This window comes from Lampetra fluviatilis, chromosome 63, assembly GCF_964198595.1.
Source record: "Lampetra fluviatilis chromosome 63, kcLamFluv1.1, whole genome shotgun sequence".
Lineage (NCBI taxonomy): Eukaryota > Metazoa > Chordata > Hyperoartia > Petromyzontiformes > Petromyzontidae > Lampetra > Lampetra fluviatilis.
The window spans coordinates 4,511,983-4,537,337 of record NC_136337.1 but is presented as its reverse complement, the minus strand read 5'-3'; the positions used below and the strand labels follow the sequence as shown (position 1 = coordinate 4,537,337).

The following is a 25,355-nucleotide window of genomic DNA, read 5'->3' as shown; positions in this document are numbered from 1 at the left end:
ATGTTTTGTGTAATGGGGCTCTGTGCAACGCGTTGGTTTTACCTGGGTGCTGTGAGAGCAGTGCCCAGCTGATGAGGCCAGACGGGGGGGAAAGCTCTAGAGTCTAGAGCAAAGCTGGCGCTACTTGATGTTGGCAGGATTGAGGTCGTGTTATGGGCCATCGCATTGTGATGCGTAAAATGTGATGCCGTGTGCGTTGTCTTCATGGGACTGACGTCTGTTCCGTTGTCTTGTCTGTCGTGTCCTCGCAGATTCCATTCGCGTACGGACTCGACCGTGAAATCTCCTCCTACAAAGATGAGCGACCTCCATGCAGCTACCCTGAAGCTCCTGTCGACCTTCAATGAACTCGCCCGCGACAACGCCGTCAAAGATTGTCTGAAGAAGGAAAAGTTCAGGAGCTTCCTGAAGGGGGATAAGGGCAAGAGTCTGATCCAGGTGAGACGTGGATTTTGATATGCATGTGGAGGAGTTGCTCCGTTAATAATTCCATTTTTGGAGTCTCTGGTTATATTTCTGAGCTTGTACCTGTAGCTCTGTTATGCATAATAAAAAGGGCGGTTTTTTGCGATCTTCTAATTTATAAATGTATCAAATTTCGATTTAAAGCTTTCGTGACTGCAGGGATTCATCTTCTTGGTTCTTTCTGTAAAGTCACGTAGAAGGGGAAATAATGAAATAATAGAAATAATTCTCAGATGCTGTCTTTCCGACAGACCTGTTCTTCACCTGAGGACGGCTGCTTGCGTTGTGGCCGAACCGTTGTGAGAATTATTATGTTTTATTTTTTATTATTTTATTTCCCTTCTACGTGACTTTACCGAAAGAACCAAGAAGGTATAATGTATCGTTAAACGGGACGTGGCCAATTCGGAAGGTTTGTCACTACTTTAGGACACTGATGTGGTTGAGGGTCCACTAACATTTATAATTTGAGTACGATGTTTATCTGGCGATACAATCCGTTTCATCGGCCTATGGCCAGAATTGTGATGAACGTCTTCCTGCGTGGGGTAAAGGGAATGGGACTGCCTGAATCCTGTGCAAAGAGCAGAAAAGGGAAGTAAATCTAGTCTTATAGGTTGCAATGGATCCTTTTAATACTGCGAAATGGGGTGCTTATTTGTTGATTGGCATTCGCAGTTAATCTACTTGCATTGTGTTCTGAGAATATTCTGTATCTATTGTTGGCTGCTCTGTTAATCAACACTCATTGGACGGACCTGCCTCCCCACGCAATTAACCAGTGTACCACTTGATTGCTGTACATTTCACCCGTGTTCTGCAGTCCTTTGCAGACTGTCACCTAGGTCCAGGTCCAGTCTTTTCTCCTAACGCTTGCTGTCGTGATTCCATTCAGAATCCCGTGGATGGGTTCGTGGTGAGCCGCATCCTGAGGGACCTTGGCGATGACCAAGATGGGCAAGTCGACTTCTGTGATGCCGCCGCCACGAAGCCGTTCGGCAGGCGCCCAAACCCCCGACTTCGCCACCACCAAGCAACGGAGCCAACCCCGCGTCCCCCTCACCTCACCTCACACGAACACACCCGCACGCATTCCCCCCCCCCCCCCATAGAGCTCCGAGGGGAGGTCACCTGGCCGACCGGTTTTTATCCGAGAAACCCTTATCGGGGTTAACTCTCACGGTTTCCGGCGATCAGGGAATTGGACGACCTCCCCCGTGCTACGTTGCGCCGCGGCGCTGCGACCAGCCGTAATATGGTGTGGTCGCGGCATGGGGCATTCGGCCACTGCGGTTGAGGTGCATTTTCCCCCCCACACACACCCCCACGGGTCGACGGGGCAAGCAGGGGAGGGACGGGACAGCACGAATAGCGGGACCGCAGGAGCTGTTGCGCATAGTCATGGAGGGTTGGGATAATTACGCTTGAGCGCGCAGGCACCATTGTTAGGGGAGTTAAAGGATAAGGCTATTAGTATAAATAATTGGGAGAGGGGAGGCGCGCGAGGAGCCATGCACAGCTTCCCACGACGGGCCTTTGTGATGGACACCGCCGCATGAACCTCGATGATGGGGGCCTGCATGAGAAAAGGATTGATTGGAATTTGCGCCGTGCAGGTCGCTCATTGATTAGCGGAACAAAGGCACCGCGGAGCTGCCTGGCCCGGGCGAGGGGGGCGCGTGCCATTGTTTGGAGTTCACGCCGCGCGGACAAAGGATTAATTAGCATAGCGAAGGCGCACGGTACGTGGGAAGGGGGTAGGGGTCCGGGAATCAGGATAAATGGGAAGCGCAAAGGGGAAATCGGACGGTTCTCTCCAGGCCAGCGGACCCGCAGCAGCTCCAGCCAGCGAGTCGGACGTCCGTGCGACGTGTCGAGGTGCGCTGTTAGCACCGGGAGCAGCGAACCACCGCGGGCACCAAACAGTGAGTGGGGAGGTGAAGTAGGGTAGCGTAAGCCGATAAATAGGGAATAGGTACAGGTTTGGGTGGAATAGGCCAGCCTCGTCGACTCACTGATTCAACATCAATTTGCAGGTAGCATATAATAAATCATTAATAGCGAAGCGTGATCTTGTTGAGCAGTGTGTCGCGTGGGGAGCTGCGTGTGTGTGCGTGCGACCACCCCGTGTGCGATACAGGTGCGCGATCATAACGTGAGTTGAGTTGGAGTGCGCGGAGCGGCGTGTGTGTGTGTGTGTGTGGGCGTGCGTACGTTCGCTCCGTGTGGGTTGCAGGCGCGCGATTAGGACAGGGAGGTATCGTAGTAGGGAGGGGCAGAATACTACTCGGTAATTAGCCATGCCGGCTACGCGGACCCGCGGGGGAGGGGAATCCTCGGGCGATGGTTCCCACGCCACGGGTGAGGAACCTAGCAGCGGGGGGGCGATTGATGATGCTAGCCCGGCCGTTAGCATTATCGAGGGAGGGATCTCGGGGGCTAGCGACCCTCACATATTGGTGTCAGAAACGGGACGATCCCCCGCACCCCCAAGGGAAAGAGGCCCCCCAACCCAGATTAAAATCAAATGCACATTTACGGGCAAAGGAATTCCATCATGGAAATCGTTTGCCCGCAGCATCAGAGGGGCTAAAAAAGTTAATGGGTGGTCAGATGAGGAGGCGTTGCAGCAGTTAGAGTTACATTTAGATGGGCGGGCAGCTGACTTTGTGGAAGCTTTGCCCGCAAGCGCACAAAATCAGTGGGAAAAAGTAATGTGCGAACTCGAACGGCGCTTCGGCGCCTATGACGAGGAGGATGCGCAGGCGGCCTTAGAGGCACGCCGTCGTCAACCCGGCGAGGATCTGCGAGATTACGCCGAGGATGTACGCATGTTGACCCAGCTCGCGTACCCAGAGTACGAGGCCAAAATAATTGAGGGCCTCGCCGCCGGTAAAATCCAACGATATTTGGCACGCACCCCGTGGTGGCAGCCAAATGTAGACGGTGCACGCCTCTCCTTTAACACCCTCGTCGAGCGCGCGCGAAAATGCGAGAAACTCTCAGGTGAGCGCGCGCAGCCTCGAGGGAGGGGACGAGAGTGCGCCGTGGCGAGCCTACTCTCCGACGAGGAGGAAGAGATCGCCATCGCAGTAAGGGGACGGGCAAGGGAGCCCCAGAGACCCAGCGAGACCACCCCAGGGTGGGTAGCCGGGTTACGGACCGGCATGGGAGATATTGCTGGCCGGGTAGACCAAATGGACGGTAAGATAACCCATGTAGGTGAGAGGGTAACCCACGTAGGTGAGAATATGACCAAACTGCAATCCTCCGTTGAGACCATCCGATCCGAAATGGGGGACCTACGCGCCACGGTAGGGGGGTTATCTGGAAGGGTGGCCCGACTAGAGGCGGAGGGTGGACAGCGGCGTAATGGGGGGGGAGGGAGTGGGCAGGGGGCCCACTACGGAGCCGCCCCCCCTCCTCGGGCATGTTATATGTGCGATCGCCGAGGGCATTTAGTGAGAGATTGTCCTGAAATCACCCGAGCTAGGCAGATGCGGGGGTTAAACTCCAACGCCCCCTAGAAAGCGGACCAACTAGGGGTGCAATCGACGCGGTCCCGATACAAATAGACGATAATGAGAATAATGGCGAGCGAGTGATCTCCACACAGGTTCCAACAACAACGCCCACGGAAACGGTGACTCCTGGCGACTGGCTACGGGAGCTGGTGGCGGGGATCACGGGGGCCACGTCGCTGGTGGAAGGGGAGGTAAACGGAGTGCGTACCCGAATTCTGCTGGACACGGGGGCGGTGGCCTCGCTCGTGAGCGCAGCGCACTGCAGCGCGATCGGGGTCGACGTGCGTCACCTGCAGGCCCCGGACCGCGCGCTGCACACGGCGAGCGGAGCCGGAATGGGGCTGCTGGGGAGAGCCACCCTAGAGGTCCGCATAGGCAGTCAGGTGTGCACCCAGGAGTTCTATGTGTCGAGTGCGTTGTGTCACGAGTGTATCGCAGGTACCGACCTCTTATAGAACGGTTGGGACTCAACGTGCAACCCCGCCAGCGATGCGCCACCATGGAGAGCAACGGCGAGCGGATTCCGTTCCTGGGACGAGAACCAACGCGCCCCCGCTTCGCACCTGTGGCCGCTATCCTGGCGACGGCAGTCACCATCGGCCCGCTCACCGAGATGCTGGTGCCGGTGGCAACATCCCCCACCGACCCCGCGCTCCGACCATCAGGAGAGGTAATGCTAACTCCTCACCCGGAGTTGGCAAAACGGTATGGGGTCGTGGGATCCGCCACGTTGGTAAACGCAGATGGGGACCGATTGTTTATGCGGATGTTTAACCCCCACAGTACCCCAGCGACACTGCGGCGGCGCACCCCGATAGCCACCGTACACCCCCTGCACGCACGCCACTCTAACGACTCGGTGTTCGCACTCTGGGCTGAGGACCCCGGGCGTCCTGAGGGTGACCAGGACCTGGCCTGGCGAGTCGGCCCGACTCCCCGAGCCGAGGTCGTTCCCCTGCTCGACGCGTTACATGTACCATGGGCGGATTTACCTAAGGGAGAGGCCGATCGGCTGCGCGAGTTACTGCGGGAGTATGCCGACGTATTCAGTGAACACGACTCGGACGTGGGTCGGACCGATCTTGTTAAGCACCAAATTGACACCGGTGCAGCCCGACCCATCAAACTCCCTGCGTACCGAGTGGGCGCACCCGAACGCGCCCAAATCAAAGAGGCAGTTGGGGACATGCTTCGCGATAACATAATTCAGCCCTCGGCGAGCCCCTGGTCAGCCCCAGTGGTACTAGTGACGAAAAAGGATGGGTCAACCCGGTTCTGCGTCGATTACCGTAAACTAAATGCAGTCACGCTCGGCGATGCCTTCCCCATACCCCGCATCGACGACACCTTCGACAGCCTCGCTGGAGCGCGATATTTTTCCACCCTCGATCTCGCGTCCGGGTACTGGCAGGTGGAGATGGCGGAGGAGGATCGGCCGAAAACCGCATTCACCACCCCGATGGGGCTATTCGAGTTTCGAGTACTCCCGTTCGGACTCACCAATGCGCCCGCGACGTTCCAGCGGCTGATGGAGTTGGTGATGCGGGGCTTGCAATGGGAACAGTGCCTGATTTACTTGGACGATGTGATAGTGTTCAGTAGATCTTTGTCTGAGCATTGGTCCAGGCTTCGAGAGGTGTTCCAGCGACTGCGAGCGGCTCATCTCAAGCTCAAGCCACGTAAGTGTTACATCGCACAACGCGAGGTGGGGTACCTCGGGCATCGCGTCAGCGAGGCAGGTGTGCACACCGATCCGGAGAAGGTACGCGCCGTAGTGGAGTGGCCACGGCCAAGGAATCTGACGGAGATCAGATCATTTTTGGGGCTCGCCACCTATTATCGCCGATTTGTAAAGGGATTCAGCGAGATTGCACGCCCCCTCACCCAACTCACCTCCCCTAAGCACCCCTACCAGTGGACGGGGGCCTGCCAGACGGCCTTCACCACTCTCAAAGACCACCTCACCCACGCCCCCACCCTCGCTTTCCCCGATTTTACCACCGATTTTATTTTGGACACCGACGCCTGCAGCAGCGGGCTGGGCGCGGTGTTGTCACAGGTACAGGATGGGACGGAACGAGTCATCGCGTACGCCAGCCGGACCTTGAGTGGGGCCGAGCTGAACTATTGCGTGACCCGCCAAGAGTTGTACGCCGTGATTTTCGCATGTAAGCAGTTCCGGCCGTATTTGTACGGCAGGAAATGTCGCGTACGCACTGACCATTATGCTCTGCAGTTCCTTCTTACATTCAAGGAGCCGCGGGGGCAGATGGCCCGGTGGTTGGCGCAGTTGCAGGAGTACAACCTGCAAATCGAGTATCGGGCTGGCCGGACGCATGCAAACGCGGACGCCTTGTCGAGGCGACCCACGGTGGACGCCGAGACAAGGGCGGAGGAGGCCTGCCCGTGCTTCACGGGGGGACGCTGCCGGCAGGCAACGGACCCCCGAGCGGCCGCGGCCACTGACCCCCCCCCAGCGAGAGAGAGTGCAGTGTGCGCCACAGAGACCCTCGCAGGTGGCACCGAGGATCCCGTCGACCGCACGGCAAGCGCGGGACCCGCGGCTCGGGACCTGATCGGACGGATCCAAAAGGACGTCGGCTGCGCCTTCCCGGGCCTGAACGACGAGCAGCTGAGACAGACCCAGCAGCGAGATCCCGATCTGGCGGCAGTGGAGGCGGCACTGCGGGAGGAAAAGAGCGCCCTACCAGGACCCTGGAGCGGTTTGTATGCCCGGTTGTGTGTGCAGAACGGAGTGGTACGGGAGTTAACCGAGGCCGGCCAGCAGTGCGGGCCGAAACCGGCACGATACCAGGTACCCCTAAGGCCGTTCCGCGTCAGCCGCACGAATCAGCTGGTCGGGATTGACCTACAGGGGCCATTCCCACGATCCCATCGAGGCAACCGATATATCCTTGTCGCAGTAGAGTATTTCACCCGCTACCCCGTGGCAGTGGCCATCCCTGATAAAACGGCCTTGGTGGTGGCCCGGGCATTCGTGGAACACTACGTACTTACTTAAGCACGGGATCCCAGAACGAGTCCTCACCGACCAGGGTAGCGAGTTCGAGGCCGAGTTGTTCCAGGCACTGTGCCGAGAGTTCGGAATCCAGAAGGACCGAACCACAGCGTACCACCCCCAAGCGAACGGTATGGTGGAGCGCATGAATCAGACCCTAGCGGGGAAACTCAAACGTATGGCGGCCGCAAATCAACGGGATTGGGACGAACACCTCCCCTACGCCCTTTTCGCCTACGCCACCACCGTACACACGTCGACGGGACAAACCCCGTTTTTAATGATGTTCGGCCGTGAGTCTCGTTTACCCGCAGATCTGCTATTCGGCGTCCCTTCCCCCCAGCCGGAGGAGGGAAGCCGCCCCGTGGAACACCTGTTGGAGACCCTGCGAGAAGCCCGAGGCCGAGCATACCCGCAAGGGGAAGCCGCGCATCGGCGGCAGGAACAGGGCACCCGACCCCGCATGGAACCCCCCTTATTCCTGACAGGTGCTAAGGTGTGGCTACACACCCCTCGCGTCGGGGCCGGGCAGGTGGGGAAACTGACGACCTACTGGCGGGGACCCTGGACCGTGGTGCGGCAGATATCCCCCTGGACGGTACTAATCTATGGCGGGGAGAGGGATCGAGAGACGGTGGTCAACGTCCGCCGCTTAAAACCGTGGAAAGCGGCCCCGGCGAGAGAGGACCCCGTCACCCGAAGGCCCCGAAATCCCGGAGTACCCGCACCCCTCGTGTTGGGGGGCCTCGCACACTACATGGGCCCCGCCGGGCCCCCGAGACGCCCCGATCCAGTCCGGAGAAGACGCGGACGACGGCCACTAAACCCTTCCGCTGCTGAGTTTGTGCCCCAGCCCACAGGTGCCGGAGGACGGGGAGAGCCGCTGGAGTGGAGGAGGAGACCGCCGCAGGAGCTACAGAGGACGGAACCACCCGCCCCGAGGCCAGCCACCAGGTCCGGACGGATCCCCCGGACCCCGCAACGTTTCCTCGTGGGCGCGGCCCAAGCGAGGTGCTCCAGTCAACCCGGGACGGGGACTGGCACCTCGGGGGGCTATGTGATGCCGCCGCCACGAAGCCGTTCGGCAGGCGCCCAAACCCCCGACTTCGCCACCACCAAGCAACAGAGCCAACCCCGCGTCCCCCTCACCTCACCTCACACGAACACACCCGCACGCATTCCCCCCCCCCCCCCCCATAGAGCTCCAAGGGGAGGTCACCTGGCCGACCGGTTTTTATCCGAGAAACCCTTATCGGGGTTAACTCTCACGGTTTCCGGCGATCAGGGAATTGGACGACCTCCCCCGTGCTACGTTGCGCCGCGGCGCTGCGACCAGCCGTAATATGGTGTGGTCGCGGCATGGGGCATTCGGCCACCGCGGTTGAGGTGCATTTTCCCCCCCCACACACACCCCCACGGGTCGACGGGGCAAGCAGGGGAGGGACGGGACAGCACGAATAGCGGGACCGCAGGAGCTGTTGCGCATAGTCATGGAGGGTTGGGATAATTACGCTTGAGCGCGCAGGCACCATTGTTAGGGGAGTTAAAGGATAAGGCTATTAGTATAAATAATTGGGAGAGGGGAGGCGCGCGAGGAGCCATGCACAGCTTCCCACGACGGGCCTTTGTGATGGACACCGCCGCATGAACCTCGATGATGGGGGCCTGCGTGAGAAAAGGATTGATTGGAATTTGCGCCGTGCAGGTCGCTCATTGATTAGCGGAACAAAGGCACCGCGGAGCTGCCTGGCCCGGGCGAGGGGGGCGCGTGCCATTGTTTGGAGTTCACGCCGCGCGGACAAAGGATTAATTAGCATAGCGAAGGCGCACGGTGCGTGGGAAGGGGGTAGGGGTCCGGGAATCAGGATAAATGGGAAGCGCAAAGGGGAAATCGGACGGTTCTCTCCAGGCCAGCGGACCCGCAGCAGCTCCAGCCAGCGAGTCGGACGTCCGTGCGACGTGTCGAGGTGCGCTGTTAGCACCGGGAGCAGCGAACCACCGCGGGCACCAAACAGTGAGTGGGGAGGTGAAGTAGGGTAGCGTAAGCCGATAAATAGGGAATAGGTACAGGTTTGGGTGGAATAGGCCAGCCTCGTCGACTCACTGATTCAACATCAATTCGCAGGTAGCATATAATAAATCATTAATAGCGAAGCGTGGTCTCGCGTGATCTTGTTGAGCAGTGTGTCGCGTGGGGAGCTGCGTGTGTGTGCGTGCGACCACCCCGTGTGCGATACAGGTGCGCGATCATAACGTGAGTTGAGTTGGAGTGCGCGGAGCGGCGTGTGTGTGTGTGTGGGCGTGCGTACGTTCGCTCCGTGTGGGTTGCAGGCGCGCGATTAGGACAGGGAGGTATCGTAGTAGGGAGGGGCAGAATACTACTCGGTAATTAGCCATGCCGGCTACGCGGACCCGCGGGGGAGGGGAATCCTCGGGCGATGGTTCCCACGCCACGGGTGAGGAACCTAGCCCGGCCGTTAGCATTATCGAGGGAGGGATCTCGGGGGCTAGCGACCCTCACACTTCCTCGAGTTCGTGATCACCGTCGCGGCCTTGAAATTCTGCTGCCACCCCAACTTCCGAGCGCACCACGAGCGGCATGGCAGGAGCCACGCGCTGACCGCATTCCAAGAGTAACGCGGCTGTTTGAATGATACGGATACTGTGAAATAAACCTTGTGATCGCATGACCGTGGCGTGCTTGTGACTTGATACTTTGGGTATAAAAGCGACTGGAATGGTCTCCATATACGCCCACCGTGGCCATTGCAAATGGAAATCTACCAGGTGTCGTCTAGCGATATGGAACGTGCCCGGTTTACAGTTGTGGGTTTCATGCTGGAAAGTGTTTTACAGTTGTGACGCGTTAATCCTAGGTACGATACACCCACGTGCACAAACATTACCACGATGGCTCTTTATTACCACAATCTAACGCCAACCATTGTGAGCATGTACCCACGTCCATCACAATTGCCGTAATCGCAACGTTTTACTGCCTAGGCACAATCGAGGTGTGCTAATGAAGGTGACCCCCGATAGCGTCCTCGCCAAATCTGGACACTTCAAGTATCTGAAATGGGATCTATGAATGAGATTGGCAAAAAAAATGCAATACTAGTTTCGGTACCTTTTTTTAAGTAAAAGATCATGCAAATTTGTTATGGATATTACCTTGCGTTTCTCACTAAGAAAAACACCTCCCTAGCAAGTTATGGGTTTGGAACATTTTTTTTTTCTTTGAGTACGACGTTGGCGATCTAGATCATAACGGTTTAAATCTGAAGGCTTCTGCGACCAAAATCCATGATACAGGTTGTTTTTTTTTTTTGGGGGGGGGGGGGGGGGGTTAGGTCGTGTAAATATATCATGATGGCTGGACACATGGTTTTTTCTTTTATCAAATGGCTTTTGGGGCCTTGTCTTCATTTGTGTGGATGACCAAAAAACGATGCACGTCTGCTTCATTCAAACTTAACATTTTTCTTGTAGAACAATGCCTCATTAATTTAAACCTGTTCTTTATTGAGCGATAGTTTAATATGGTGTAACTCTTATTGGAACACTTGTATATGTAACGCCACACTCCTTAGACTTGTACTGCAAGGCCTAAAAATACACTAAAAATAACTTGATATTGACTTAAGATATTACAAACACTTCAAATTATTTTAAATGCGCTTCCCTAATCATGTTGAAATGAGGGTTGAGCCAAGGAATGCATCAATAAGTGGATATTAATTACAACTGGTTTGAGTGAGATTCATTCAGCCCTGCAGGATGAAAGGAATGAAGTTGACTTGTACCGTTTTAAGGTCACAGGTCCCGGAAGTCATGTGATCTGTCTCGTGCTTGGTACGTTTGAGGGAAGCATGCGTAACACCAAACATAGGCGTGGGGAAATTGTGCGTAACGTCAGCTAACATGTTATTTTTTTATTTTAACTTCAAATTAACGTGCATAAATTGCCAAGAATATGGATGTTCCAATGTTCATGTTCAATTATTTGGTGGGAGACACCACCAGACCACCTTCCATGACAAGCATGTTGGTTGCAGTGGTGGCTATGCCTACACAATGTTGTGGTAACAGTTGTAGAAACGTGGCTGTTGCAGGTTCACAGGAAATGTGTGGCGTTATATTGTGGTTTAAAAAAAAAACATTTTACCAACAGACACGAGGTGTTGACAATCTATATATATAAAAGGGAAATTTGCGAGTGTGTCCGTTCCAAATGTTTAGCGTACTTCCCGACATGCAACAAACTTGAAATTTGCCATGTGGGTACTTTCCAGACTACACCATGTAAAAATTATAAAAATACACATTTTGGGGGGAGGGGGGGGCTCAATAATGCATATATTTTTTGCAGGGCAAGTGAGCTGTGATGTCAAATGTCACGTGACCCGCGCATGTGGAAGCGTAACGCATTGTAGTGGTGGTTAGCGCGCAGCGCTACGAACCCCGGCGACCCGAGTTCGATTCCCGCTCACGGCCACCACCAATGACGATTATTTCAACCGGTCCTAGGCCTCCCCTAGGTCGACTCAGCCTCAAACGAGTAACTGGTGTGGTGTGTGAACATCGCCACTGGGGAGAGAAAGGCGGCCGGGCGTGGTGGATCCAAGTCCCGGCCCGAAGCCAGGTAATACAGCTAGTGGATTAATAAAGTCCAACCCATAACCACAATCATATAAACGGACATCTATGCATTGATTTCTATGAAGATAAGTCCAGATAGTGGCGAAGGTTTAGCAAATTGTTACTTTTATTTACATATATCATTTTAAATCCTTTATATTAAGTTCGCATGCTTGCTTACAACCGTGCAAATCTTTCGGTCGTTTTTTAACCCACTTCCCGTGATCCAATCGAACTGACATTTTCCACACAGAATCGTTGTGCGTGACAATTAATGTTCGTGAAAATTTTATACTTTTTTTTTTTTTTACACTAATTGATGTCATTTTACAAGTACTGCAATGGCGGCAAACCTCAGGCCCACCAATAGGCAAAGCAGCTTACAAACAGCACTGCAATGGCGGCAAACACAGCACCCAACCCTGGAGCCTATTGGATAAAGTCTGCTTATTCAAAACTACCCTCCCTTTGTTATCGCTTCTGATCCATTCGTTTCTATTGCTTCCATGGCTACTGCAATGACAAGAATAGCAGAACCTACAGGGCTATTGCTGCAGTGGCAAGGTTCAGCTGCTTTCAATTAGCCACCCCCCCCCCCCCAGCCTTAATGTACGGAGACCCGACTTGGCCATTATATTATAATATATTTTTGCCTACACGACTTTACCGAAAAAAAAAACCTAAGAATCCTTGCAGTCACGAAAGCGTCAAATCTAGAATTAACTTGGCTAGTTGATGTATCACGTGATACCACACCATTGGTTTGTTTAGGATAGGCTAAACGAGTCAAATGAAACCCATATCACTTGCAACTCAACGATTTAGCCCACGAAAATGCAAAGGGAGGGCCAATTGGAGGTATGAACGTACGCTTCCTTTTCAGTTACCAAGCCACAGAACTGAAAGCAAGAACTAATATATTCGCGGCATGGTCAGTATTGGTAGTTGTCCATTGCAATCGGCAGTGCATAGAGACCACTGCAGAACTGTCTATAACCAGAGTACCAAATGACAAGCACGCAACGTTGATGCGATCATATGGTTTATTTCACAGTATCCGTATCATTCAAACAGCCGCGTTACTCTTTGAATGCGGTCAGCGCGTGGCTCCTGCCATGCCGCTCGTGGTGCGCTCGGAAGTTGGGGTGGCAGCAGAATTTCAAGGCCGCGATGGTGATCACGAACTCGAGGAAGTCGACTTGCCCATCTTTGTCATCGCCAAGGTCCCGCAGGATGCGGCTCACCACGAACCCATCCACGGGATTCTGAATGGAAGCACAACAGCAAGATGGGACAAGGAGTTCGCCTGGATTTAGGCGACAGATTGCAGAACATTGGCAAAATATTTAGCAAGTAAAACTGGTGCTAGGGAGGCTCACAACGGTGGCATACGCAGAGAAGCCCAGCGCATATAGAAACGTATCGCAATGCACCTCGCAGCATCTACAAACGCATGCTTCAGGCAAATGGCGGATAAAAAAAGTGCACGGGAGATTAAAGCACGGGATTTGGCACAGGTGAATTACCCAAAACTACAGAGTAGGACAGGATTATCTTTGTGTGGAAGATGCAATATTGGCCAGGAGGGGATGCAAATTTAGCATGAAACTCAAACAACATCACTGAAAACGGTCCGAAGTTGCACCACATGCCTGCCGAAACCGGAGGCTATGAACATTGGATACACATCGATGTAGTGTGCAAAGATAATGAGTATGTGCCACGAGTATGCTTGGACACACCTTTCCTCCAAAAACAGTGTTACCTAAATGGGTCGAGATGATAATGTGCTCGACCTTGAAGCAAGGCATGATATCAGCTGGGAGGCGACTGCATGAACAGCCGGCGTTATAGGCCATAAGGAGATGACTCAGGCAGGAATGCCAACGGTTCTACGACACGCTTTTAACCCACCTTGTATGCGCCCAGGTTAACCTCACACTGCCAATAATGGCAACATTTGTGTAAACCAAACGAGTGTGAGAAACACCCTCATTTGGAGCAGTGGACTGTATGCGGACATGGTCAGAAAAGGGAGATTGGAAAGGTACGATCCCAAATAAATAAAAATGGGATGATAAATGGATGGATTCGTCTATGTGAAAATCAAATATGCGTCTCACCTGGATCAGACTCTTGCCCTTATCCCCCTTCAGGAAGCTCCTGAACTTTTCCTTCTTCAGACAATCTTTGACAGCGTTGTCGCGGGCGAGCTCATTGAAGGTGGACAGGAGCTTCAGCGTGGCTGCATGGAGGTCACTCATCTTGGCAGAGGAGATGCACGCGGTCGAGTCGGTACGCAAGAGGAATCTGCGAGGACACGACAAACGAGACGGTCTTCAAATCACTCACACGGCACCCCACTCTACGCACCAATGTTAGGAATAGCAAAACGAGCGAACATCACGTAGCACCCCCCAGCTTTGTTCCAAACACAATTTCATAATAACGGTTTTTGGGCTAGATCGCGTTATTTATAAATGTGTCGTAACCCTCCACCACCCGACACAGCCAAACAGTAAAAAGTGTCACGTTTACAAAGGACAAACAGTTCACTACTTTAGCCCACCGGTGTTTTGAGTGAATCAACATCATTTAAAATTTGAGTACAACAAACACAATTTGTTGAGTCTAAAACTCAGCCAGCGCTGTGCACAGCTCTCATCGAGCCCAGGTAAACCCCACGCGTCGCACAGCGATCCCCACAGCATAAGGCGTCTTCCCCAACACAGCGGCGGCGCAGAGACCTGAAAGCGACGTCTGCAACTTGAACAACGACTGGTGCCCCCCCGTCGCGGCTTTTATGAAGCGCGTCCAGTGACGTCACCACACACCTGCTCGCTCTCATTGTGCGATTGAGTGAGTATCTCTTTGATTGGTCCCGTTCATCCAGTTTCCTGGCTAATTTACAAGGAAAGTCTGAGCACTGCGGCAACAACATCCACAGGCAATTCACTGGGAGGCGCGTGCCAAGCGGCCCCAGCATTGTCATCAAGCGGGCTCTTGATGGAGGGAGTGGAGGAGTTTGCACGGGGACGAATTAAACTAAATCTACACGGTCACTCGCAGCCGACACCACAACCCCCTGCTGTGATAATTGTACGTAAATGAGATGCCCGCGTTTTCACTGTCAGGATTTCACTGATATGTACATATACTGGTAGGAACCTCCTGGTTACACCAGCCCACAGGAGATTATTGTGTCCGTCCGTCCGTCGTGTAGGGAGGGGCTGGGTGGGGAGGGAGGGGCTCGGTGGAGAGGGGAGGGTGGGGTGGGGCAGGGTGGGGAGAGGAGGGTGGGGAAAGGCTGTGTGGGGAGGGGCTGGGTGGGGAAGGGCTGGGTGGGGAGGAGCTGGGTGGGGTGGGGCTGGGTGGGGAGGGTGGGGGGGGTGGGGCTGGGTGGGGAGGGTGGGGGGGGTGGGGCTGGGTGGGGAGGGGAGGGTGGGGAGGGGCTGGGTGGGGAGGGTGGGGAGGGGCTGGGTGGGGAGGGGAGGGTGGGCAGGGGCTGGGTGGGGAGGGGAGGGTGGGGAGGGGCTGGGTGGGGAGGGGAGGGTGGGGAGGGGTTGGGTGGGGAGGGTGGGGCTGGGTGGGGAGGGTGGGGAGGGGCTGGGTGGGGAGGGAAGGGCTGGGTGGGAAGGGGAGGGTGGGGTGCGGCTGGGTGGGGAGGGTGGGGCTGGGTGGGGGGTGGGAGGGGTGGGGCTGGGTGGGGAGGGGCTGGTCACCCCGTGGTGCCCTTATAAAACTCAACGTTTAACCTACTCACGCCGGCTTGTGCCCGCCCTCACAGTCGGGCATATTTGCGGAATACACCACGCCGCCGTTGACCCTGGCCATTGACCGAGCAACACAACGTTCCTACCAGCTCCCTCCACTGGAATGTGTTTGATGACAATGCGGACTGCGTCAAACTGTGTTCAACGATGAGAACTACGTGCCCTCGTTAGAACTACGAACGACCATAATTGAGGGCAGCGTGATCGTGATTGGTGGAGTTAGGGGCCGTCCATAAATGACGTCACAAAAAGTCAGACCCCCCCTCAAATATGACGTCACAAAGCTCTGGCCCCCCCAAAAAATATATAACATGCTTCAAATCGCTTTAAACTATTGTCATTGTAGTGCGTATTTAATGTGGCGCTGCACTTTGATGTTGTAGTAGAAAACATTTACTTAATAGTATATTTAATCAAGTAGAACGTGTTGTCTATATTTATTTAAAGTTGCGCATTTCGATTTGACGTTACATTTCTCAACCCCCCCCCCCTCGTCACACATCGTCACAAATGTCTGACCCCCCCCCCCCCTAGGTGCGTGACGTCAATTATGGACGGCCCCAAAGCACGCGTTTCCCATTCGGCACTGGGATGCCGTCACTTGCGGCAAGACTCGGGTTGCCCCCGCGTGGCTGAGAAAAGAACAGAGCCCCGATTAATATTTAGCTTGGCAAAAGGTTTTATATCACGAGTTCATAAAGCCTGCCTTTGCTAGGAAAATGTTTTCAATAAATATAATAATTAACCTGATGACGGACTCTTGTGTTGCGACCGAAACGGCGTGTCTCCCTTATTTTTAAATCCTTTATATTAAGTTCGCTTGCTTGCTTACGACCGTGCAAATCTTTCGGTCGTTTTTTAACCCACTTCCCGTGATCCAATCGAGCTGACATTTTCCACACAGACTCGTTGTGCGTGACAATTAATGTTCGTGAAAAAAAAATTCCAAAATTTTACACTTTTTAGGACAAAAATATTATATTTAATTACCAATTGCTTAATGGTGCAATGCAATCATCTGACCCATAGGTGGCAGCCATCTCAAGCCAGAGGACGAGAGGACTCTAGCCGCCACGCATCTAAAGGATTTATAGTGAAAAACTTTGTTTTTACGGGTTATACTTGTTTCTATCTACGTGACTTTACCCAAAGGATCAGAGTATAATAATTAACCTCAAATTATTTTTTGACAATTTTTATCTACGATCAGACGCTAACTACTCAAAAATGAATTAACTTATTACGGAGGGAAAGCTCATATCGTTTACGGCTTTTTTAATAATAAGATTTGAACATCATAAAATGTATTTTTTTCGTTCAAAACCACTTAAATCTGAAGTATCTCACAATCAAAGATAGGAAAAAGGTTCTCCCTTTTATACTTGTTATTTAACGCTCTGAAACAAAAAAAACCCACTATTATATTTTAAAGTTTCTGTATGGCACGCACAAACATGTTTTATAGCACTTCAAATCGAGATTTGGGGGCCTTAAAATGAAAAATCTCGTATTTTCAGATGTTTCCAATTATCTTATATGTAACAAAATTCAGATTTCTACCATGTCGGGAAGTACCCTAGAGGTTTGCGAGACAGATTAAGGTCTTTATATAGATTGGTGTTTTCTATTTTTTAAATATTATTAAGTATACATTGGTTTCATTCTTAATAAAGTCTAACCAAACTCAATTGTATTTACAAGTACAATAATGGAATATTGCTTGCACATCACAACTGTTGTAATTATTTCAATTGAACCGTCATGAGTAAATTATACTTGATGCATTCCTTGGCCCAACCGCTATTTCAACAGGGTGAGCAGCTCTCAAGATCACTTTCAAGTGTTAGAATTACCTTTAGTTACTAGTTTTCTTCATTATAAGTTTTTTTTTCAAATAGATTAAATTTGTTTATTTTTAGGCCTTGCATTACAATTGAGACGGCGTGTTATGTACACCGTTTCAGTAGGCGTCAGATGAAACTATCACTCAATTTAAACATTCAAGTTCAGGTGAAGTTCAGTCCTGCGGGATGAAAGGAATTCGGTATGAACAAAGCAGACAAACCCTTTAGTCACATTCCCACAATACTGCAAGACAAGGACATGCACCAACATCTCAGAGGTCATGTATAAACAAATTCACACGTGGCCAACCATTCCCTGGATTGCATACTTGTGCAATGTGAGAATATATCCGGGTCGCTGACGGATCACAACTCGTCACGATGATTGGCTCTGCCGGTCCTGGTCAATAGCCAATGGGGGGGAAGTCTAGGGGCGTAGCCCTGACGTAATGGAAAGGTGACAGCTGTAAATAGAGGATTGGTTCTGCTGGCTTTAGCCACAGCCAATGGGGAGACGAGTCAGGGGCGTGTCCCCAGGAGCCTACGATGGAGTCTGGAAGATTTCAGAGGCTAACCAGGATTGGTGGAAAGGTTCCACGTGACCCGGGTAGTAAATAGGGGTGGAGACGAACACGTGGCCAGAACTGGAACGAACGGAGGGAAGAGGCCACGCCAGAGCGGGGGTCCAGGCTGCCACGTGGCTGCGCGCATCTCTATCCCTCTCACGCTGTCCATCAGCGGCGTGAAGGAGTTGTAATGAATGACAAATAAAGACCAGATTCCAGAAGTCGCTTCCACAACCTTTACACTTGGCATGTTAGAGGCAAACATGCAGAACACCGGGCTTTCTGGGGTCTTGGGAGAAATTGCGAAGTCTAATATGCACAACGTTTATTTCAAATGAACGTGCTGAAACCCTGAAAAAAAATGTGCAACCGATCTCATTTCAACCCCCCCTCCTATTTGAGACTCAGAACGGTCCAAATTTGGTTGGAAACCAGCCCTCGAGCCACCTTCCAGAGCACACGTTAGTTGCAGTTATGATGCCAGTCGTAGGAACGGAGCTTTTACGATTAGAGTAATATTTGGAGGTTGTACAAAGCAGATAAATATCTTGGTCATATTTAGATACGTGCTGTTGATATTGCGCATAGATCTTGTTAAAGCATTCACGTATTACATTCGTGCACCCTATCCTACGTCGAATAGATCTGGTTAATTGTATTAATCCTTCCAGTTATGGAAAACACAACCAGGGAAACGGATTCCTGATCACCAGACTTAGCCTGGTAGCCACCCATCATGGACATTGTAAAGGACCGTGCACGAGAAACCACTGCAGAACTTTCTATAACCAGAGTACCAAGTCACACGCACGGCACGTTGATGCGATCAAATGTTTATTTAATAGTATCTGATTCATTCAAACAGCCGCGTTACTCTTTGAATGCGGTCAGCGCGTGGGTCCTGCCATGCCGCTCGTGGTGCGCTCGGAAGTTGGGGTGGCAGCAGAATTTCAAGGCCGCGATGGTGATCACGAACTCGAGGAAGTCGACGTGCCCATCTTTGTCATCGCCAAGGTCCCTCAGGATGCGGCTCACCACGAACCCATCCACGGGATTCTGAAACGGAATCACAACAGCAAGAGTTAGACAAGCCTGGAACTGGACCGACTGCAGAACGGGTGAAGCCTCTAGCAATCAAGTGAGACACGGTTTAATAACATGCTAATGCAGGCAATTCTATCATGTTGATTAACAAAGCCAACCACAACAATATGTACTGCAGTCTCAGAACTAAACAAGATCCATTCGAGCCTTTAAGGCGACATTAATCCCTTAACGGGTATTCGCCCCGGATTAGGCCCCATCAGAAACCATCTCTACAAGGCCAAAACGCCACTTGCCACAATTATGGCTGGCGCCTCAAATGCAATTTTAGAAACCAGCGAAACGTCGTACTCTACAAATACATGTTGCCAGCTCTTCACACCGGTGTGCTAAAGTAGCAACCGATCGGCACGCTTTACATAATCACCCTCACCAATTTGGCCGTGTCGAGTTTAACGGGCATTTATATTTGCGCGGTCCAATCCAGAAACCTTTATTATGCAGAACACGGACGTTAAAAAACACAAGCTCAAAAAACAAAACCGGAGACTCAAAATGGGATCATGAGCATTGGGACTGGTCCAGACGAATATCAAAACCACGTCTCACCTGGATCAGACTCTTGCCCTCAACCCCCTTCAGGAAGCTCCTAAACTTTTCCTTCTTCAGACAATCTTTGACGGCGTTGTCGCGGGCGAGCTCATTGAAGGTGGACAGGAGCTTCAGCGTGGCTGCATGGAGTTCGCTCATCTTGGCAGAGGAGATGCACGCGGTCGAGTCGGTACGAAAGAAGAATCTGCGAGGACACAACCAACGAGACGTTCTTCAAAATCATGCACACGGCACCTCACCTCTCCACACCACAATGTTACGAATCGCAAAACGACCGAACACCACGTAGCACCCCCAGCTTTGTGCCAAACACAATTTCATAACAAAAGGTTTTTGGGCTAGATCGCGTTATTTATAAATGTGTCGTAACCCTCCACCACCCGACACAGCCACACAGTAAAAAGTACCACATTTACAAAGGACAAACAGTTCACTACATTAGCCCACCGGTGTTGAGTGAATCAACATCATTTAAAAATTTGAGTACAACAAACACAATTTTTGTTGGGTCTAAAACTCATCCAGCGCTGTGCACAGCTCTCATTGAGCCCAGGTAAACCCCACGCGTTGCACAGAGATCCCCACAGCACAAGGCGTCTTCCCCAACACAGCGGCGGCACAGAGACCTGCAAGCGACGTCTGCAACTTCAACAACGACTGCTGCCCCCGTCGCGGCTTTTATGAAGCGCCTTCCAGTGACGTCACCACTCACACCCGCTCGCTCTCATTGTGCGATCGAGTGATTATCTCTTTGATTGGTCCCGTTCATCCAGTTTCCCGGCTAATTTACAAGGAAAGTCTGAGCACTGCGGCAACATCCACAGGCAATTCACTGGGAGGCGCGTGCCAAGCGGCCCCAGCATTGTCATCAAGCGGGCTCTTGATGGAGGGAGTGGAGGAGTTTGCACGGGGACGAATTAAACTAAATCTACACGGTCACTCGCAGCCGACACCACAACCCCCTGCTGTGATAATTGTACGTAAATGAGATGCCCGCGTTTTCACTGTCAGGATTTCACTGATATGTACATATACTGGTAGGAACCTCCTGGTTACACCAGCCCACAGGAGATTATTGTGTCCGTCCGTCCGTCGTGCAGGTAGGGGCTGGGTGGGGAGGGAGGGGCTCGGTGGAGAGGGGAGGGTGGGGCAGGGTGGGGAGAGGAGGGTGGGGAAAGGCTGTGTGGGGAGGGGCTGGGTGGGGAAGGGCTGGGTGGGGAGGAGCTGGGTGGGGTGGGGCTGGGTGGGGAGGGTGGGGGGGGTGGGGCTGGGTGGGGAGGGTGGGGGGGGTGGGGCTGGGTGGGGAGGGGAGGGTGGGGAAGGGCTGGGTGGGGAGGGTGGGGAGGGGCTGGGTGGGGAGGGGAGGGTGGGGAGGGGCTGGGTGGGGAGGGGAGGGTGGGGAGGGGCTGGGTGGGGAGGGAGGGTGGGGAGGGGTTGGGTGGGGAGGGTGGGGCTGGGTGGGGAGGGTGGGGAGGGGCTGGGTGGGGAGGGAAGGGCTGGGTGGGAAGGGGAGGGTGGGGCTGGGTGGGGGGTGGGAGGGGTGTGGCTGGGTGGGGAGGGGCTGGTCACCCCGTGGTGCCCTTATAAAGCTCAACGTTTAACCTACTCACGCCGGCTTGTGCCCGCCCTCACAGTCGGGCATATTTGCGGAATACACCACGCCGCCGTTGACCCTGGCCATTGACCGAGCAACCCAACGTTCCTACCAGCTCCCTCCGCAGGAATGTGTTTGATGACAATGCGGACTGCGTCAAACTGTGTTCAACGATGAGAACAACGTGCCCTCATTAGAACTACGAACGACCATAATTGAGGGCAGCGTGATCGTGATTGGTGGAGTTAGGGGCCGTCCATAAATGACGTCACAAAAAGTCCGACCCCCCCCTCAAATATGACGTCACAAAGCTCTGGCCCCCCCAAAAAAATATAACATGCTTCAAATCGCTTTAAACTATTGTCATTGTAGTGCATATTTAATGTGGCGCTGCACTTTGATGTTGTAGTAGAAAACATTTACTTAATAGTATATTTAATCAAGTAGAACGTGTTGTCTATATTTATTTAAAGTTGCGCATTTCGATTTGACGTTACATTTCTTAACCCCCCCACTCGTCACACATCGTCACAAATGTCTGACCCCCCCCCTAGGTGCGTGACGTCAATTATGGACGGCCCCAAAGCACGCGTTTCCCATTCGGCACTGGGATGCCGTCACTTGCGGCAAGACTCGGGTTGCCCCCGCGTGGCTGAGAAAAGAACAGAGCCCCGATTAATATTCAGCTTGGCAAGGTTTTATATCACGAGTTCATAAAGCCTGCCTTTGCTAGGAAAAGGTTTTCAATAAATATAATAATTAACCTCATGACGGACGCTTGTGTTATGACCGAAACGGCGTGTCTCCCTTATTTTTAAATCCTTTATATTAAGTTCGCTTGCTTGCTTACGACCGTGCAAATCTTTCGGTCGTTTTTTAACCCACTTCCCGTGATCCAATCGAGCTGACATTTTCCACACAGACTCGTTGTGCGTGACAATTAATGTTCGTGAAAAAAAAATTCCAAAATTTTACACTTTTTAGGACAAAAATATTATATTTAATTACCAATTGCTTAATGGTGCAATGCAATCATCTGACCCATAGGTGCAGCCATCTCAAGCCAGAGGACGAGAGGACTCTAGCCGCCACGCATATAAAGGATTTATAGTGAAAAACTTTGTTTTTACGGGTTATACTTGTTTCTATCTACGTGACTTTACCCAAAGGATCAGAGTATAATAATTAACCTCAAATTATTTTTTGACAATTTTTATCTACGATCAGACACTAACTACTCAAAAATGAATTAACTTATTACAGAGGGAAAGCTCATATCGTTTACGGCTTTTTTATTAATAAGATTTGAACATCATAAAATGTGTATTTTTTTCGTTCAAAACCACTTAAATCTGAAGTATCTCAAAAACAATCAAAGATAGGAAAATGGTTCTCCCTTTTATACTTGTTATTTAACGCTCTGAAAAAAAAAACCCACTATTATATTTTAAAGTTTCTGTATGGCACGCACAAACATGTTTTATAGCACTTCAAATCGAGATTTGGGGGCCTTAAAATGAAAAATCTCGTATTTTCAGATGTTTCCAATTATCTTAAAAGCTACCTATATGTAACAAAATTCAGATTTCTACCATGTCAGGAAGTACCCTAGAGGTTTGCGAGACAGATTAAGGTCTTTATATAGATTGGTGTTTTCTATTTTTTAAATATTATTAAGTATACATTGGTTTCATTCTTAATAAAGTCTAACCAAACTCAATTGTATTTACAAGTACAATAATGGAATATTGCTTGCACATCACAACTGTTGTAATTATTTCAATTGAACCGTCATGAGTAAATTATACTTGATGCATTCCTTGGCCCAACCGCTATTTCAACAGGGTGAGCAGCTCTCAAGATCACTTTCAAGTGTTAGAATTACCTTTAGTTACTAGTTTTCTTCATTATAAGTTTTTTTTCAAATAGATTAAATTTGTTTATTTTTAGGCCTTGCATTACAATTGAGACGGCGTGTTATGTACACCGTTTCAGTAGGCGTCAGATGAAACTATCGCTCAATTTAAACATTCAAGTTCAGGTGAAGTTCAGTCCTGCGGGATGAAAGGGATTCGGTATGAACAAAGCAGACAAACCCTTTAGTCACATTCCCACAATACTGCAAGACAAGGACATGCACCAACATCTCAGAGGTCATCTATAAACATAATTCACACGTGGCCAACCATTCCCTGGATTGCATACTTGTGCAATGTGAGAATATATCCGGGTCGCTGACGGATCACAACTCGTCACGATGATTGGCTCTGCCGGTCCTGGTCAATAGCCAATGGGGGGGGAAGTCTAGGGGCGTAGCCCTGACGTAATGGAAAGGTGACAGCTGTAAATAGAGGATTGGTTCTGCTGGCTTTAGCCACAGCCAATGGGGAGACGAGTCAGGGGCGTGGCCCCAGGAGCCTACGATGGAGTCTGGAAGATTTCAGAGGCTAACCAGGATTGGTGGAAGGGTTCCACGTGACCCGGGTAGTAAATAGGGGTGGAGACGAACACGTGGCCAGAACTGGAACGAACGGAGGGAAGAGGCCACGCCAGAGCGGGGGTCCAGGCTGCCACGTGGCTGCGCGCATCTCTATCCCTCTCACGCTGTCCATCAGCGGCGTGAAGGAGTTGTAATTAATGACAAATAAAGACCAGATTCCAGAAGTCGCTTCCACAACCTTTACACTTGGCATGTTAGAGGCAAACATGCAGAACACCGGGCTTTCTGGGGTCTTGGGAGAAATTGTGAAAAGTCTAATATGCACAACGTTTATTTCAAATGAACGTGCTGAAACCCTGAAAAAAAAATGTGCAACCGATCTCATTTCAACCCCCCCTCCTATTTGAGACTCAGAACGGTCCAAATTTGGTTGGAAACCAGCCCTCGAGCCACCTTCCAGAGCACACGTTAATTGCAGTTATGATGCCAGTCGTAGGAACAGAGCTTTTACGATTAGAGTAATATTTGGAGGTTGTAAAAAGCAGATAAATATCTTGGTCATATTTAGATACGTGCTGTTGATATTGCGCATAGATCTTGTTAAAGCATTCACGTATTAAATTCGTGCACCCTATCCTACGTCGAATAGATCTGGTTAATTGTATTAATCCTTCCAGTTATGGAAAACACAACCAGGGAAACGGATTCCTGATCACCAGACTTAGCCTGGTAGCCACCCATCATGGACATTGTAAAGGACCGTGCACGAGAAACCACTGCAGAACTTTCTATAACCAGAGTACCAAGTCACACGCACGGCACGTTGATGCGATCAAATGTTTATTTAATAGTATCTGATTCATTCAAACAGCCGCGTTACTCTTTGAATGCGGTCAGCGCGTGGGTCCTGCCATGCCGCTCGTGGTGCGCTCGGAAGTTGGGGTGGCAGCAGAATTTCAAGGCCGCGATGGTGATCACGAACTCGAGGAAGTCGACGTGCCCATCTTTGTCATCGCCAAGGTCCCTCAGGATGCGGCTCACCACGAACCCATCCACGGGATTCTGAAACGGAATCACAACAGCAAGAGTTAGACAAGCCTGGAACTGGACCGACTGCAGAACGGGTGAAGCCTCTAGCAATCAAGTGAGACACGGTTTAATTACATGCTAATGCAGGCAATTCTATCATGTTGATTAACAAAGCCAACCACAACAATATGTACTGCAGTCTCAGAATTAAACAAGATCCATTCGAGCCTTTAAGGCGACATTAATCCCTTAACGGGTATTCGCCCCGGATTAGGCCCCATCAGAAACCATCTCTACAAGGCCAAAACGCCACTTGCCACAATTATGGCTGGCGCCTCAAATGCGATTTTAGAAACCAGCGAAACGTCGTACTCTACAAATACATGTTGCCAGCTCTTCACACCGGTGTGCTAAAGTAGCAACCGATCGGCACGCTTTACATAACCACCCTCACCAATTTGGCCGTGTCGAGTTTAACGGGCATTTATATTTGCGCGGTCCAATCCAGAAACCTTTATTATGCAGAACACGGACGTTAAAAAACACAAGCTCAAAAAACAAAACCGGAGACTCAAAATGGGATCATGAGCATTGGGACTGGTCCAGACGAATATCAAAACCACGTCTCACCTGGATCAGACTCTTGCCCTCATCCCCCTTCAGGAAGCTCCTAAACTTTTCCTTCTTTAGACAATCTTTTACGGCGTTGTCGCGGGCGAGCTCATTGAAGGTGGACAGGAGCTTCAGCGTGGCTGCATGGAGTTCGCTCATCTTGGCAGAGGAGATGCACGCGGTCGAGTCGGT

At 51.5% G+C, this 25,355-nt stretch overlaps 4 protein-coding genes across 4 annotated transcripts; 1 reads left to right on the top strand and 3 right to left on the bottom strand.

Annotated features, from left to right (window-relative positions):
- The first annotated feature begins 297 nt into the window (after window positions 1-297).
- Window positions 298-9,645, top strand: LOC144951771 (protein S100-A1-like). Its single transcript, XM_078882137.1, has 3 exons — window positions 298-438; window positions 1,361-1,441; window positions 9,541-9,645. The coding sequence occupies exons 1-3, from the start codon at window positions 298-300 to the stop codon at window positions 9,643-9,645; spliced, it is 327 nt and encodes a 108-aa protein (XP_078738263.1).
- Window positions 9,646-12,724: 3,079 nt separating this feature from the next.
- On the bottom strand, window positions 12,725-14,481 carry LOC144951608 (protein S100-A1-like). The gene is made up of 3 exons (XM_078881890.1): window positions 14,397-14,481; window positions 13,773-13,959; window positions 12,725-12,914 (listed from the first exon to the last, which is right to left on the bottom strand). The coding sequence occupies exons 2-3, from the start codon at window positions 13,911-13,913 to the stop codon at window positions 12,729-12,731; spliced, it is 327 nt and encodes a 108-aa protein (XP_078738016.1). The 5' UTR covers window positions 13,914-13,959; window positions 14,397-14,481; the 3' UTR covers window positions 12,725-12,728.
- A 4,172-nt stretch (window positions 14,482-18,653) lies between these two features.
- LOC144951600 (protein S100-A1-like) lies at window positions 18,654-20,134 on the bottom strand. The gene is made up of 3 exons (XM_078881880.1): window positions 20,115-20,134; window positions 19,486-19,672; window positions 18,654-18,888 (listed from the first exon to the last, which is right to left on the bottom strand). The coding sequence occupies exons 2-3, from the start codon at window positions 19,624-19,626 to the stop codon at window positions 18,703-18,705; spliced, it is 327 nt and encodes a 108-aa protein (XP_078738006.1). The 5' UTR covers window positions 19,627-19,672; window positions 20,115-20,134; the 3' UTR covers window positions 18,654-18,702.
- A 4,215-nt stretch (window positions 20,135-24,349) lies between these two features.
- On the bottom strand, window positions 24,350-25,350 carry LOC144951611 (protein S100-A1-like). Its single transcript, XM_078881895.1, has 2 exons — window positions 25,182-25,350; window positions 24,350-24,584 (listed from the first exon to the last, which is right to left on the bottom strand). The coding sequence occupies exons 1-2, from the start codon at window positions 25,320-25,322 to the stop codon at window positions 24,399-24,401; spliced, it is 327 nt and encodes a 108-aa protein (XP_078738021.1). The 5' UTR covers window positions 25,323-25,350; the 3' UTR covers window positions 24,350-24,398.
- Window positions 25,351-25,355: the final 5 nt, after the last annotated feature.

What these genes read in the sequence shown, in the direction of transcription:
- LOC144951608 (XM_078881890.1), bottom strand. Translation starts at nt 13,913, where the DNA reads ATGAGTGACCTCCATGCAGCCACGCTGAAGCTCCTGTCCACCTTCAAT. An exon ending in AGGGCAAGAGTCTGATCCAG is followed by an intron (nt 12,915 to 13,772) that starts GTGAGACGCATA and finishes GCTTCCATTCAG; the next exon opens with AATCCCGTGGATGGGTTCGT.
- LOC144951611 (XM_078881895.1), bottom strand. Translation starts at nt 25,322, where the DNA reads ATGAGCGAACTCCATGCAGCCACGCTGAAGCTCCTGTCCACCTTCAAT. An exon ending in AGGGCAAGAGTCTGATCCAG is followed by an intron (nt 24,585 to 25,181) that starts GTGAGACGTGGT and finishes ATTCCGTTTCAG; the next exon opens with AATCCCGTGGATGGGTTCGT.
- LOC144951771 (XM_078882137.1), top strand. Translation starts at nt 298, where the DNA reads ATGAGCGACCTCCATGCAGCTACCCTGAAGCTCCTGTCGACCTTCAAT. An exon ending in AGGGCAAGAGTCTGATCCAG is followed by an intron (nt 439 to 1,360) that starts GTGAGACGTGGA and finishes GATTCCATTCAG; the next exon opens with AATCCCGTGGATGGGTTCGT. An exon ending in GGCAAGTCGACTTCTGTGAT is followed by an intron (nt 1,442 to 9,540) that starts GCCGCCGCCACG and finishes CACTTCCTCGAG; the next exon opens with TTCGTGATCACCGTCGCGGC.
- LOC144951600 (XM_078881880.1), bottom strand. Translation starts at nt 19,626, where the DNA reads ATGAGCGAACTCCATGCAGCCACGCTGAAGCTCCTGTCCACCTTCAAT. An exon ending in AGGGCAAGAGTCTGATCCAG is followed by an intron (nt 18,889 to 19,485) that starts GTGAGACGTGGT and finishes ATTCCGTTTCAG; the next exon opens with AATCCCGTGGATGGGTTCGT.